General features: G+C 44.5%; 1 protein-coding gene across 1 annotated transcript in view; it reads left to right on the top strand.

Moving 5' to 3' along the window:
* The window catches only part of LOC126235140 (transcription factor hamlet-like), a 198805-nt gene that overhangs the window by 169066 nt on the left and 14053 nt on the right, over positions 1-15686 (top strand). The window contains exons 7-9 of the mRNA XM_049943873.1: positions 1782-1881; positions 11870-12038; positions 14433-14603. Coding sequence (XP_049799830.1) covers positions 1782-1881; positions 11870-12038; positions 14433-14603 — 440 coding nt within the window. The remainder of the gene's footprint in view (positions 1-1781; positions 1882-11869; positions 12039-14432; positions 14604-15686) is intronic.

Below are 15686 nucleotides of genomic sequence, written 5' to 3'. Positions count from 1 at the left end.
TCAATCTACCGATTCTCGAAACAGTTCGGGCAATGTGAGTGTATATGCACTGAAGAAGATCATAAGCCGGTAAGCCTTATCTATATGAAGATGGTATCTGTTCTTTCGGACATGTCCGAAAGAACATATACCATCTTCATATACAGATATTTAGCAATGAGTTGCGACACCGCAAAGATTCCGACTTTTCGGCACGGAACCATTAAGTAAAGACTGAAGATTTAATGATTACTGCTATGTCTTTCTAATGTGAGTCTTTCTCTGAGGATAAAATAAATTGAGTCGAAAGTACGAATGGAACAGCAAATAAAACCTAACTGTATAAGTTCCACGGCATAATTTTTCTTCATGATTTTCCTGGGACTTGTACTCAAGGAAATAACAAACGTAGCATACTTATTTATGTCATTTCTTATTTGTTTACTGGCTATTAAACATACAAAATCGTTATGCCGCACACTGATTAAAAAGACTCATGGTGCTTCGTGCAACTCGAATCTGAATTCGCTCAGTGTCTTCTGTCAGCAACAGTTGGCCGTTAAGTAGTACTGAAGTGCTCAGTTCAGAGGTTCTGTTCATCCGTTTCATTCATAGGGTCTTCCTGTTAACCGGAGTTCGGAAATAGCTTTCTGTGCAATCGGGTGTAAGCGGTCCTTTCCATCTTCCCATGCTGTATGTTAATGGGTGGGCGTTCAGAGGAACAGTTGACCCACGTCGTGGCGTCATCAGACGTTTTATTCAATTCGAATAGTTAACCATACTGTAGAACGGGTAGAGTGATACTAAAAAGTGCTCCAGGTCATGAACGAGTACACACACCCGATAGAATGACTGCTGGAATAGTACATTTTAGATAATTTCCTACACACTGTTATAGGTAATTCTAAAACTAGGGTAGCTACAGGTAAAAACAATTATACATAATTGCTTGAACATTCATACGGTATAACACTGGCGTTTACACACAGGTGTTAAAACTATTAAAATATAAAACTGAAAGACAATTCCGGTAATCCGCAATAGTTGTGTTTATTGAAGTCGATTCGAGATTCACACAACATTCTCGCTACTTGCAAGTTGCATCTTATGTGTATATAATGCTATGCCATGTGGTATAGGGAGATATCACGGAATGCCGCAGAGTAACAGCTGGTGTGACTAGCAAAGTTCTCAGCCTTCTTCAGTTGGCAAAACCATTATCAACGATGAATGTCAGTCTGTGTGTAGACCACGATGCACTGTAACCAGTAGACCGATTAAAGTATGTTCTTGTGGGTCTATGACAAGCGATCCAGTTAGTTTTAACACGTGTATGTAAACACCTGTGTTGTACTGTATGAATGGCCAATCAGTTATGTCAACAGGGTCAGTCGAATACTGGGCTGACTGCGGATCTTCGCCCGGAAACAGTAATGTAGCCAGACAGAAGAGAGCAGATATTATTAGAATGCAACTCAGGCTGTTGTGTGTTTCGTTAATTTACAGATAAATCAGGACTGTGAAGATTTTACGTGTGTAATCACTGCTGACGGGCTCATTCTATACAGTGATCTCTTTTGTACTGCCTTAAAGCTGTATATTGTCGAAAATTTTCTGAAATCTTTAAATTTGTAATTCAATCTAGACGTCACAGAGTTAAAAGTGAATCAGATGTATTCTGTTGAAAACTGTGTTTTAGAAGTACAGTATTCAGTTTATATTGTGTTCTAGTGTTCTACAAGACGCGGATGCCGCAAGGAGTGAACCACGAGACTGACACAGTACTTGGCCTGTTGTTACAGAGTCGCAGCACTCGGGGACCGTTGAAGAGGAGCGGGACGACGATGAGGAGGTAGACGCGCGCTGCGCCGTCTGCTCCAAGGAGTTCCCAGACGCCGAACAGTAAGTACCGGCTTACCTACGCATTCCGCATTGCTATCAAATGCGAGTTAGAAATTTCGTTGCACTTGGATCACTTTGTTCAGTGGATGTTAGGAGATGGGCCTTGGCGTGGCTGAACGTAGTCGATTCAACAACGCTCACAATTTTCCCAGTCGTGTAAACAGTATCGAGACCAGCTTCTGTGTTGCACTCTTTAGTAAAGCTTACTAGTAGTAAAGACGAATGTGAACGCCTTCAACATCGAACTGTTACTTTTACAAACCCCACTACAACAGTGATTTGAAGAAGCGAAGCAAAATCGGGTCCATGATCGTACAGGGTTTCTTGGTTGGTAGTTGATAGGAACGCGACACGTTAAATGGCGCCTTGTGTGTTACGCTGAATAATGAGTCCTGACGTGTCGTAGAAATTCTCAGGAAACGAGAGTATTCGTTATCTCGGTCAGTAGCCAGAAGTGTGTCGACCTATTTCATCAGCTGTTCTCGAGCTGAGCTTGGCACGTGTAATACGGTGAAACTGTGTTCCACAACAAGTTGCTCGTGATCAGTTACAGACTTCTTTTGATCACATTTGCCGGCTGCGGTGGCCGAGCGGTTCTAGGCGCTTCAGTCTGCTACGGTCGCAGGTTCAAATCCTGCCTCGGGCATGGATGTGTGTGAGGTCCTTAGGTTAGTTAGGTTTAAGTAGTTCTAAGGTCTAGGGGACTGATGACCTCAGATGTTTTAAGTCCCTTAGTGCTTAGAGCAATTTGAACCATTTTGATCACATCGCTTCATATGGCCGAACTTTGTTACTGCTTGTTAATTTTAAGTCGACAGAGTTTCTTGTTACTAAAACTCCTGTGATTGACGGATACAACGCCTTAACGCTTAGCGAGTCGCAACGTCTTTACGAACTTGGCAACCTGCCAGTTCAGATACCGAACTGCAGTTTTATCATGTTCAGACACGATAGTCGTCAAAATTTCTTGCGATATTTTCTTTCTGCCGTACCATTAATATAAACCATGACGGACAGCACTTTTATATTTTATCCAGAACAGAGAAAAGACCCAAGTTATCTACCGGTTTTTTTATGACTCGCCGTCGAGAAGACGGCATACAATTTTTTAGTGCAAGCACAGATCGCGATTGTTTGGAACGGGTTGTTTTATATTTAGGGTGGCATTTATAAAACCAGGTCTCACGAATTTACGGATTTGTTATTGTATATTCATATCTTGTAGAACGTAATCTTTGTAGAGCGTAACTTTGATGTGACACAATGGCACTGTCAAATTGGAAATTTGTAGTAAGTTCCTATGGGACCAAGCTGCTAAGGTCATCGGTCCCTAGGATTACACACTACTTAATCTAACAAACGAACTTAGGCTAAGGGCAACGCACAACCCCTTGCCCGAGGGAGGGCTCGAACTGGCACTGTCAAGCTGGCATGGCTACGAGCATGGTATCAGCAGTCTGGTACACTGATTTTTACATCTGAATTGATCGTGTGTTTCAACATGCAGAGACTGATAGATGTCGCTGGTATGCCGTTCTTATGGAAGAATGTAACTGTTGTCTTATCCCATTGAAAATACATAGAACTCCTAAATACGTAGAACAACCAAAAACAAAAACGGGTATACTTGGTATTTCGCCTTGATAGCTTCATTTCTCTTAACACTATTGTCAGAGAAAAAAGGAATGTCTGTTTTAACGGCTGCGCCTTCCTTTGGAGAAAGTGTGGCCTATCAACCAAGGATAAAAAAAGACTGAGTTACCTTCTAAGTGAATAAAACTTAATTAGTACCACTGGAGATGGTACACGTAGCAGAGTATAAGAACATAAAATGTAATTTAGAATGGGTTGTTTCAGCATGATCACATTATACTCGCATTTGCATATTAATTATACCCGCATTTGCATTTTAGTAGTAATTGAAAACGAAATCCAAGTTTTAGGGAGATATTCACAGCGGGAATGCTAACAAAAGAAAAATAATTGGATTTAAATGTTTCCTGGAGGTCTACTTCACCAGGAGGAGAACTTGATATAGCCTTTAAACACTCTATCTTCCACACTAAAACAGCCACTCTCGTGAATTACACTAGCTCACAGCAATCGTTAAGTCCCATTTCTATTTATAATTAACCCACCAACGTGTTGATTGCGTTTACTTTGCACAGGTTAACCTCTGGTGGCTGCCAACTCTATACTGCCCGTGTACATATGCAGCTAGTATAACAAATTGTGAAAGAGTAGCCGCTTAGAATCGTACGTAAATCATGAAAATGGAAAGCAATACCATTACTTTCGAAACAGATTCTTTGTTCGTTGGAAGGAAAAAAAGTGATATTACATAAATCACAGGTAAACTCTGAAGGCTGACTAGAAGCAGCCACTCACATGGCGTTATCCATCCAAATATATGGCTATGTCATACTTAATAATGAAAACTCACGCCGGTAGTATACAAAGATCAGCAAAAATATTACAGTAAGCGTGGGTCCGGAAATGAACTGTTTGCAAGATAAGTGGGAAGGCGTGGTTTCGAGCTGCCACTGACGTCAATATGAAACATTCCCGTGTTTAGTACAGATAAAAATGTGTATTAGAAATGTGAACTTTTCGATGAAGTCCTCGTCTAATTAGGCTCAAATTTCATCTACACACCATGCACAACGTCTGAGAAAGCGGTATGTGCATGATGTGTCATGTTCACATTTTTCTGTGAAGAGGACATCTAATATACTAATATGAACCAAAATAATTACAAGGTGTTAACAAAAAAGTGTCGAATAATTTGAGAGTTGGCAGTACAACCAAAAGAAGAAAAACATGTCCAATAACATGAGCTCTTAAATGCATACCTTAAGAGCACGTGTCCATCTTCGCCACTGTGAAACACATTTCTTCTATTGAACAAATGCTCACAGCTCTTAAGGTCTGGATTTTAGAGCCCTTGTTCACTGACCTTTTTTTCACTACTTTATCCGTACTATCTCCTCCGAAAACATGGAAAGCAGAGTTTGCAGCAGGAGAGATGTGTCTGACAGTATCGAAGATGAACAAGTGTGTGTGTGTGTGAAATCTTATGGGACTTAACTGCTAAAGTCAGCAGTCCCTAAGCTTAGACACTACTGAACCTAAATTATCCTAAGGACAAACACACACACCCATGCCCGAGGGAGGACTCGAGCCTCCGCTGGTACCAGCCGCACAGTTCAAATGGTTCAAACGGCTCTGAGCACTATGGGACTTAACATCTGTGGTCATCAGTCCCCTAGAACTTAGAACTACTCAAACCTAACTAACCTAAGGACATCACACACATCCATGCCCGAGGCAGGATTCGAACCTGCGACCGTAGCAGTCGCGCGGTTCTGGACTGAAGCGCCGAGAACCGCGAGACCACGGCGGCCGGCAGCCGCACAGTCCATGGCTGCAGCGCCTAGACCGCTCGGCTAATCCCGCGCGGCGATGAACAAGTGCTCGAAGCTCGTAGGGTTTGAATTTGAGAGCCCATGTTGACTAGACGTGTTTTTCCATTTTTTTGGTTACTACCACCTCACAAAAACATTGAACACTTTTGTTTAACACCACGTATATGGAGCAAGATCTGTATCTTCACCTCCAAGGTCACCTCCTTGAATCCGTTCGCTTGTTGTGTTTGGAATGAGTTCAAAAATGATACGATCGAAAAACTGTATCAGCGAATCGCAGGTTCTTCTCAAATTAGACGAGATGATCCGGGGGTACTTAGTAAATTCTACCATCTCACGTGATGAAGTAACATTGTGTCTGTTGTTCATTTAGGCCACGAAAGCCGGCCGCGGTGGCCAAGCGTTTCTAGGCACTTCAGCCCGGAACCGCGCGACTGCTACGGTCGCGGGTTCGAATCCTGCCTCGGGCATGGATGTGTGTGATGTCCTTAGGTTAGTTCGGTTTAAGTAGTTCTAAGTTCTAGGGGACTGCTGACCTCAGAAGTTAAGTCCCATAGTGCTCAGAGCCATAGGCCAAGAATGAAATTTGAGCCCAGTTAGAAGCAGAATTAATTGAAAAGTTTACATTTCTGATACATTCGCACTGACTCTGACTTCTTACTGAAGTCAGTGGCGGCTGTTAACCAAACAGTCACAAAATTTTTCTTTCATCAATTTTTAGTATTAAATACAATAAAAGCTGTATAAATTGAGCGTCATTTACTAATATCCGAAATTATCGCACCAACACTTTGACGGCGGATTGATTGAAATGACAGATGAAATCATGGGCTCGGACCGAAAGATCGGACGTAGTACTCGTAACCGGAATTATCACTCCATTATTGGTACGTTAAGTTGGAGGTCCCGTGTGAGATCGTTAGCACACGTTAGTGAGGTGCTTGAGTGTTGAGGCTTCACGCTGCGGAAAGCGGTTGCTTTCACACGGACGTGGAGTCTTGGTGCCTTCCGGGGCGCGCTCTGTCGTTTCCGGCCGTGGGGCGGACAAGTGAGCGGCGACGGTCGCGGCAATGTGCGCTGGGCGCTGCCATTGATTGCCTGCAGATGACCGCCAAGCACGCGACGCTTCCCTCCCGCCTCCCCCCTGCAACCATTAGTGGCGCCTCCTGCCGGGTCGCACCTACCCTCCGACGTCGGCCCCCGTAGCGTCTCTGTTGAGGACGTGCGCTACTCTGTTGGATACTTTTCTCACCCATGACAGTTACACAGTTATTCAATTAGTATGGTGGTTATAAACGCTCGACGTGGTCGCGTTCTACTTCGGAGCTAATCCAGTATGACAGAACCAGAGCCGGCCGGTGTGGCCGAGCGGTTCTAGGCGATTCAGTCTGGAACCGCGCGACCGCTACTGTCGCAGGTTCGAATCCTGCCTCAGGCATGGATGTGTGTGATGTCCTTAGGTTAGTTAGGTTTAAGTAGTTCTAAGTTCTAGGGGACTGATGACCTCAGATGTTAAGTCCCATAGTGCTCAGAGCCATTTGAACCATGTGAACAGGACCAGAAATCCCATGCTCTTGTTTGTTCAATCAAATATGTGATCGCATGGCATTACCACTTGAAAAGCCGTAGTTGGTTTTACATTCTTCGCTTTGAAAGGAAATTCTTCGTTCACGGATTTTAGCCCATTACTTCATAACGCTTGACCAGGTCGCAAGTGTGTCTGTCCAGGAATATGGTTCAGTGCGTATGGTACGTCGTATTGTGTTCGTGTTGTTGATATCGAAAGAAGAAGCTGATATGCAGTGATGGTACTTACCAGCACTGCAGCATCAGTTTTATGCTATTTTAGCAGGTCCTATGCCTTCAGTTCTGGCGCTCCATTCCACTGCTTAATACTATTGTATTTGGTGCCGTCCAAAACATCGTTCAAGACCTGAAATCTCTTCCTCCACATATCCTTCTACGACTCCAAAGGTTGAAAATACCACTTTTATTATCAGACGACCGATTTTGGGCTCTTATAAGCCCATCTTCAGATGTCGTAACTCGTTACTGTGACCCCGAGATCCGCGATGGACGTGTGTAAGGCGCGGTGTGCTACCTACGACCGCAGAAATACAATCAATTTAAGTCACCTTCTTCCCCATTCCTGTCTCTATGCCCGAGCCATATTATGACATGCGTTTTCCAGTTCTATAAATAGATGTAGAAGTCTCTTCCCTTCTCAGTAAAATTCCCTCTAAAAGTAAGTAGTTTATTCGTCCTGAGTGATTTCGTGTTGGGGTGCTCAGCTTGTCAGAATCCGATATATGGCTCGTGAATAGTAATTTTATATGCTCGTGCTCCCTAAGACGCTAAGGATGTATTTAGCTGTCAGCATTGGTGCACAATGTAAGGTGCATTAGGTGTATGCTATGTTCCATTAACGGGCAAATTACGATTATGAAAAATTTATTCCATAACCGGCACTGGAACATTCTACTTCAGCAGCCGTTGCACCAGTGGACGTTAGTGAAGACGGCCTAGAAAATGGGCTCGCAGGCTGCAGCGAAGCCTGCTATTAGCTTCAGCGCTTGCAACAAAATTGTACAAACAGTCTTTTATTGCATTGCGACACGAATAATGCTGTGCCCACGGGACCAGTTCGTCTGCATTTCCAATTATTTAACACACGAATAATTTGAGCCTAACAGCACATAAAAATGGTTCAAATGGCTCTAAGCACTATGGGAATTAACATCTGAGGTCATCAGTCCCCTAGACTTAGAACTACTTAAAGCTAACTAACCTAAGGACATCACACACAATCATGCCCGAGGCAGGATTCGAATCTGCGACCGTAGCAGCAGCGCGGTACCGGGCTTAAGCGCCTAGAACCGCTCGGCCACAGCGGCCGGCCAAACAGCACATAGCTGTAGTCCTGATTTATAACTCTCATCCAGAGCATATTTAAAAATACGCAGCCTAGTATATCCTTCAGGAGTTTACTTTTTCGATGATACATCAAAATTTTCACGTCATTATTGATAACACAGTTTCCCCTATTCCATTTGTAGATCTCCAGACAATTTCGCAGTTATTATGTGGTAATTCAGTGAATTCAGTAGCTTCCAGATGCATAGCGCAAATTCTGACCACTTGCAAGCCCTAGTCCGGATGGACAGCCTTTACTGCTCGGCTTTGTTTTGCCTGAAATATTATTTTGATCGTACAGCATTATTGTCCAGGAGATCCCGTTTGGAGTAGTCTGGCCACCTGGTACATTTCTTTCTATTCGTTGGCATTACGGCAGCTTGCGCCTCTTTGTGATGGTGAGTGTATGAATGAAAAATCCAGCTCCCGAGCGAAGAGAACCTCCGATGCGACAAGGAATCGAACCCGCAACTCAGTTTCGGCGGCTGCCTGTAACGCTATGTCTTCCGCTCATTCTCTCATAATGCTCCGAATGGGTATTCACTGCTCGTTTGGCGGTGTTCCGACGGTGCGGTAGGACAGAGCCCGCGCGTCGCACGGAGTTGCGGGCCAGGCTGTGTCACCGGCGCGGCGGCGCCAGCTGCCGCGTTCCCAGCCGCTTTAACCTCCCTTCTCACCTTCCCGACACGAGACACTCGAGCCACGCGACGCTCCCCACGGCTGGGAGACGCCGCCGCCTCCACCAAATTGTTTCCGCGCTGGTGACTAATAAATCAGCAGCGACCCTCCACTGCGCGCGAGTCACTGGTGGGAAACATAAGACGAACCAAATCCTTTGCAAGGAATTGTTTACAAACACACGGAATGCCTCCCATCCTGTTAGCTAATTGCATGATCGTGTTACTTCAAATATAGGTTCATTCCAGCTTTTGTTGATCCTTGACTTTACCGAATCATGATTCGGATGAATCTATCTCCATCTGACATCTACCTTGGCATACATGTCCACTTACCGCATCATTATATTGACAGCGTTGTTTTGTGAGAGGGAACAGCTTAGCATTTACTAAAAAAAGATGAGATAATGCTTCTTTGTTTTCTTTTATCACACTCCTACATATTTCACGAATATACACCGTCCGTCCAAAAAATTCCTAGACTGATTTTATTGCTGCCCTACAAGCGACATCACTGCAGTAAATAAGGTGGCATCTAATCAAATGGCTCTGAGCACTGTGGGACTTCACTTCTGAGACCATCAGTCCCCTAGAACTTAGAACTACTTAAACCTAACTAACCTAAGGACATCGCACACATCTGTGCCCGAGGCAGAATTCGAACCTGCGACCGTAGCGGTCGCGCGGTTCCAGACTGTAGCGCCTATAACCGCTCGGCCACCCCGGCCGGCGGCAGCTAATCAGTGGTGAGCAGTTAGTGTTGAGTATTGGTCCTTACTGCCACAAATCTCAATGAAGCATCACCTTTGACTCCCAGACAAAAACAATGACACGTGGACGCCTGCCACTGCTTGACTGGAGTCACGAGTGACGATACTTGGTGTTATCAATATCAAACGGCAGAGTGTAGAAATTTACATAAAGGGTCACGCTTTGACGACATAGCCGATGTTCAAAGCAGTGTGAAGTGCAAGTTGAACTACATCTCAAAGAAGAACTTTCCTGACACCTTCACATGGCTGGTTGTACGAACATTCTCTGCGTTGTACTCAAGGAGGAGGAGACTACTTAGAGCGCCTGAAGCACGAAAACAACTATCTCAGCCTTTCTCCATTTTTCATAAATCCAGTCTTGAATCTTTTTATACTGACAGGGTGTACACCTGTAACTGGATAGGTGAATTGTTACCCGAATTAACTCCCAAAATTTGTTCTGAATTTGACTCGCTGGTCTCACACAGTCAAATTGACCTCATATTCTCCTATCTTCAGATATTTCTCTTTTCTACTACTACCTATTACTTTCTTCTTTACTTTGTTTTTCATTAACACAGTTTCCTCATTATATGCAGTCTATTACGGTCACGAAGTCTTTGGTAACTTTGGTCAGTGCTGCTCCGTGGTAAGCCGGGTGACTGATTTAAATTACTTGGCTTCTGACGTTTAAGGTCCATGTTACTACGTTATCTTCACAAACATTCCTCTCCGCAGCGCTAGAAAATCGCTTTAAAATCGCTTTAAAATCTTCTGTTTTCCGCAAAGTCACGTATAAAATATGAAGCTGATCTACTGTATAGATTGTATTACCTCTAGACATGTTTAAAGCATTTCCTAAGTTTAGATATAGCCTCCATTAGATTAATGTTTTTGAAACGAGAGACGATTTTTCTGTCTGGGAACCACTTCAAGCTTATGAAGTCATCTTGTAAAACTGTTGAACTCACCGAAATACCTTTTTTGATTCATAACTAAAATATCAAACCTGTATCGCATTCCGTTTGCTTTGCGTAAGTTTGGCTATTGGTATGTTTTTCCCCTATGTTACCTCGTAACAAGAACAAAGTTATATCTCCCACAAAAATGACGGACAACTTCTGAAATTTACCTATTACGTATGATATAAATTTGTGTAGAATCTGGAAGCATGTCTAAAATAATTTCTTAATCTGAGTCAGGGCGTACGGAAAAGCTTCCAGTATGAGAAATTGTAGCCGACCGGGTTGGCCGAGCGGTTCTAGGCGCTACAGTCTGGAACTGCGCGACCGCTACGGTCGCAGGTTCGAATCCTGCCTCGGGCATGGATGTGTGTGATGTCCTTAGGTTAGCTAAGTAGTTCTAAGTTCTAGGGGACTGATGACAACAGAAGTTAAATCTCATAGTGGTCAGAGCCATTTGAACCATTTGAGAAATTGTAGGCACAATGCTTTGCGCTGTGCAAGTTCAAATGGCTCTGAGCACTATGGGACTTAACATCTGAGGTCATCAGTCCCCTAGAACTTAGAACTACTTAAACCTAACTAACCTAAGGACATCACAGACATCCATGCCCGAGGCAGGATTCGAACCTGCGACTTTAGCGATCGCGCGGTTCCAGACTGAATCGCCTAGAACCGCTCGGCCACTCCGGCCGGCGCTGTGCAAGTGGAACATTGGTATACTGGTTCCGTGGATGACTTTTTAACAGTTGTGCGCAGATGGAATTTGTTAACATTTCCCCACATTTGCTGACTTCGCCACGTCACAACCAAACCGTTACATGCCAACCTAACCAAGAGATCGGTGTAAGATACAGATCAGTGTGTCACCACAATGAGATTTTTTGTACTCCAAATTCGTTCGCTTCACCAACTCACAACCGAACTGTCACATTCGAACCTAAATTAAACTCCCGGCTGTCACATTCGAATCTAAGTTAAGCTTCCGGCTAAGCTACAGACCATCACAATCAGGTTTTTTTTGCTTTCACATTCATTGGCTTCCCCAACTCACAGATTACCTGCGAAAGGCCGCTTATGCGAGCAGGAGCCCCAGGGCACCGCAGAAATGTCTCTCCGCGGAAGTGTTCCGATCCCGGCTGGAACGGTCCAGTCCATTAGCCGTCAACTGTGGAATAATTTAAACCGTACCGCGGAACTGTGCCGCGGCCGTGACGTGTGAATGAGTGACGCCTGAGACGGTGGTCGGCGTGTTGCAGACTGGACGAGCACCTGCTGTCGGTGCACGCGTTCCCCGCCGACGAGCAGCACAAGTGCGAGGCGTGCCCCGCCGTCTACGGCAGCCGGCAGGCGCTGTCCAGGCACCGCGCGCTGCTACACCGCTGCGCCGACCCTCTGAAGCGCTACCCCTGCGAGAACTGCTCCAAGGTAAGCCGGCACGATGCAGCGGAACGCCTTCTCAGCTACGGCGTCACTATCGTGAGCTACGTTCTTGTTTCGTGGTTATACAGGGTGAAAAGTATCGAAACCGACAAACTCTGGGAGGTTGTAGGGGACATCAAAACAAATATTTTTCCCTCATCTCATTTTTTCCTATGAGGATTATTTAAACCAGTGGAGGTCATATTAGGCTCTTCAGTTGTTAGAGGCCGTATTACGGTTGTTAGAGGGCGTATTACGCTCTTCAGTTGTAGGCAACTGCTGTCCACCAGTGTAGTAGTGCATTGTCTCTGTTTACTAACGGATCGATACACCTGTAGTGAGTACAGTGATATGTTTGGTGAGTACTAAGTAGCACACCACAACGGACGAGCTGTACAGCGGGTTTATCAACAACAATATCCTAATCGCCGTATCCCGCATCATACGACCTTTGCTGCCGTGTAGCAACGTCTGCGTGAGACCGTGTCATTTAGCAGATCACCTGGATAGGGACGCCGTCGCACAGCAAGAACGCTGCAATTTGAGGAAGTTGCTGCAAGACGTCCCGCTCGCTACAAGACAACACTTGTGGTTCCAACATGACGGGGCGCCGGCACATTTCAATCGTCATGTGCGTCGATTCCTGGATCGACGGTTCCCAGAAACGTGGACTGGCAGAGGTGGTCCTGTACCATGGCCTGCTCCATCCCCAGATATGTCCCCTCTGGACTTTTTTGTGTGGGGAGAGATGCGCAACCTTGTTTAGGCAACTACTGCTGCATCAGAAGAGGATTGGTTGCCCAGATAGTAGCAGCAGTAGGAACAATTCAGGATACTCTTGGGGTTTTTGCCCCTGTCAGACAGAACATGATCCGACGGTTTAACCTTTGTTTACGTGTCAATGGAGGCATTTTTGAAAATCTACTGTAATTGAAATTGGGTTGTGTTAATGTGTTGTCTCTTGGTCATAAAAAATGGAAAAGTGTTTGTTGGTTTAATTAATTTGCCGCCAGGTAAATCTTCCTCTTCCGGTTTAAATACTCCTCATAGGAAAAAATGAGATTAGGGAAAAATACTTGATTTGATGTCCCCTACAACCTCCCAGAGTTTGTCGGTTTAAATACTTTTCACCCTGTATTATGTGAATGGAGTTTTGTGTCTTATCTTTTCCAACTACACAGGATGACCGGAAAACAGCGGTAATGTGCCTGCAGGACCGCTCCGTCTCTTGGATGCTAACTAGCTGAGTGACAATCCTAGTAGTAGTCCGAGAAACGTCAGCAGCATGCGAAGAAGTGTGTCATGCATACAGTGACCAACTAGCCGCAAAAGAAGTTGTTTTTGTACAGTAGACATTCCAAGTTACGAAATATGTGGCACGAGAATACTGTGCGCTTTCATTATGGGAGTGTACAACAGAACGTGATCTGTTACACTACTTATAGCAATAAATATTCCTGTTACGCCAAAGCTCCCTTAGAATTCGCTCCATTTAAACTTAAAATAGTTTTCTGTTTACTTGCGTCCACAGTCCTGCAGTATTGCAGAAACGACAAAATTTTGCTTCTGGACGTTCGCTAGTTTGGCCTATTATGCCATGCTCACGTGACAGCACATCATAGTGAACTGGCGTTTGAGACTGGCATAACAGGCCGAAACAGCTATCGTGATTAAACACATGTTACAACAGTCCAGACGGAAGATGTTGTCATTTCTGAAAACTACTTGCATGTCCCTAATTCTGTGTCATAGGTGTATTTAAATCACGCCCTACAATTACTGGTCGGATTTTCAGTTGTTATGGGGTTTGTATGAGACTCTTCGCTGAGATAAAGCAAAATTCTTCCCGCTAAAGTCTAACGGACCAGAAGCAGGCATTATCAGTCTCTGTCTGAGAAAACTTAATTTGATAATAGACGTGTCCGTTAAGCTTTTCACTTATTAGCGGATAGACAGCGCACCTTACTGCCATGCAGATAACCTATGTTCGCTTCCCGGTAGTACCAGGAATTTCACTTCATGGGAAAATTGGAACGGGATCCACGCAACCTCGTGATACCAACTGAGGAGTCAGTTGAAACGAGAAGTAGCGTCTCCAGACTTGGGATGGGGACTGCGGCTGGGAAATATTTACTTTAGCAGTTTATTTACCTTAGCAACATCAATGAAAGTCCCGGTATCAGTTATAAGCAGGATTTTTGCAAATTGAGAAGATTTCTCGGGGCATTAACGCCACATGGTTTACGTCATGACACGACAGTTCTTTTATTTTTATTTTCTTTTTTTGTTTTTGTTTTTGTAATTCTAATCCGCATTTAAGCGTAATAATAAGGCATCCTTATGGCGTTCTTGTGGAAGTACTGAATGGGTTAGTGAGACGGGGCCCGGTGCTGTGCACAGGTCTTCTCGGACCCGAGCAACCTCCAGCGCCACATTCGCAGCCATCACGTGGGAGCCCGCTCGCACGCCTGCCCCGAGTGCGGCAAGACGTTCGCCACCTCGTCCGGCCTCAAGCAGCACACGCACATACACTCCAGCGTCAAGCCGTTCCAGTGCGAGGTCTGCCTCAAGGTGGGTTGCCCAGTGTGTCGTCACTCTCAGCACGGCACTTCAAAAAGCCTTTACAGAAAATACCTGCACATCCATCGACGGTTCCATCGGTGCAGTGAGAATGCTGAACAACTTCAAAACTCTGACCACGGCTAACATACAGCACCACGCTATAATTCACACAATTCTATCAACTTCTCAGCGTTACCAACAGCTGTTGATAGTTATAGAAGTTTCCAATCATGACAGTTCATTGTTATTCTCATGCAATAAGAAGCATTGTTTTACGTGCGGCCTAGTCATTATTGCATTATCTTCTTTTTGGGGCATCTCCCGTTGTCTACATCTACATCTACCAAGTCTACATCTACATCTACCAATGTCAAGTGCATGGCAGTGGGTACTTCCCTTTATATCATATACTTCGGTTTGTTACCGTTCCATTTAGAACGGCGCGCGGGTAGACCACCTGCTTGAAATCCTCTGTGCGCGCTTTAATCAGTCTAATCTTGTGTTTTCACTCCGTACGTATTCGTAAGTTCTTCAGTTTATACTGATTCGTGAAACTTTGCAAGTATGCTTTCTCGGTGCAGTTGGCGTCTATCTCAAAGCCTCTGCCACTTAAATTCTTTCGCCATATCCGAGCTCTCCCGTGTGTCCAGCACACCTGTAACCATTTGTGCTGTACGTATGTTCATATTTCGATATCCCCTGTTAATCCTATTTGGCATGTGTCCCACAAAGTTGAACAGTACTCAAGAGTGGGTCATATTAATGTGTATTAAGTGATCTACTTTGCAGACTAATCCCGTTTTCCTAGCTTCTTATTAATGAACCGACGTTCACCACCAGATTTTGAGTAGGCACAGTTGTTATTTCCCGTCATCTCTATAAATTCAAAAACTGAAGGAAGAGACATCTTACTGTGACTCTTACTTCCCGAAGAAAAAAGAGGATTACCGACTACTTTGTCGTCCCTTGCATTCTTCCCTCATCTCTCTATGTAGGATTTCTTCTTTCATAATGCGTTCGTGCATCTCGTTGCTCCACCTCATAAGACGAAAATTTGTTGTTTAAGAGTTTTCATATTTAATTGAAGTTGTC

This window comes from Schistocerca nitens, chromosome 2 (assembly GCF_023898315.1).
Source record: "Schistocerca nitens isolate TAMUIC-IGC-003100 chromosome 2, iqSchNite1.1, whole genome shotgun sequence".
NCBI classification, from domain to species: domain Eukaryota; kingdom Metazoa; phylum Arthropoda; class Insecta; order Orthoptera; family Acrididae; genus Schistocerca; species Schistocerca nitens.
Note: the sequence above shows the minus strand (reverse complement) of the source record. Positions and strands in the feature narration are given on the sequence as shown.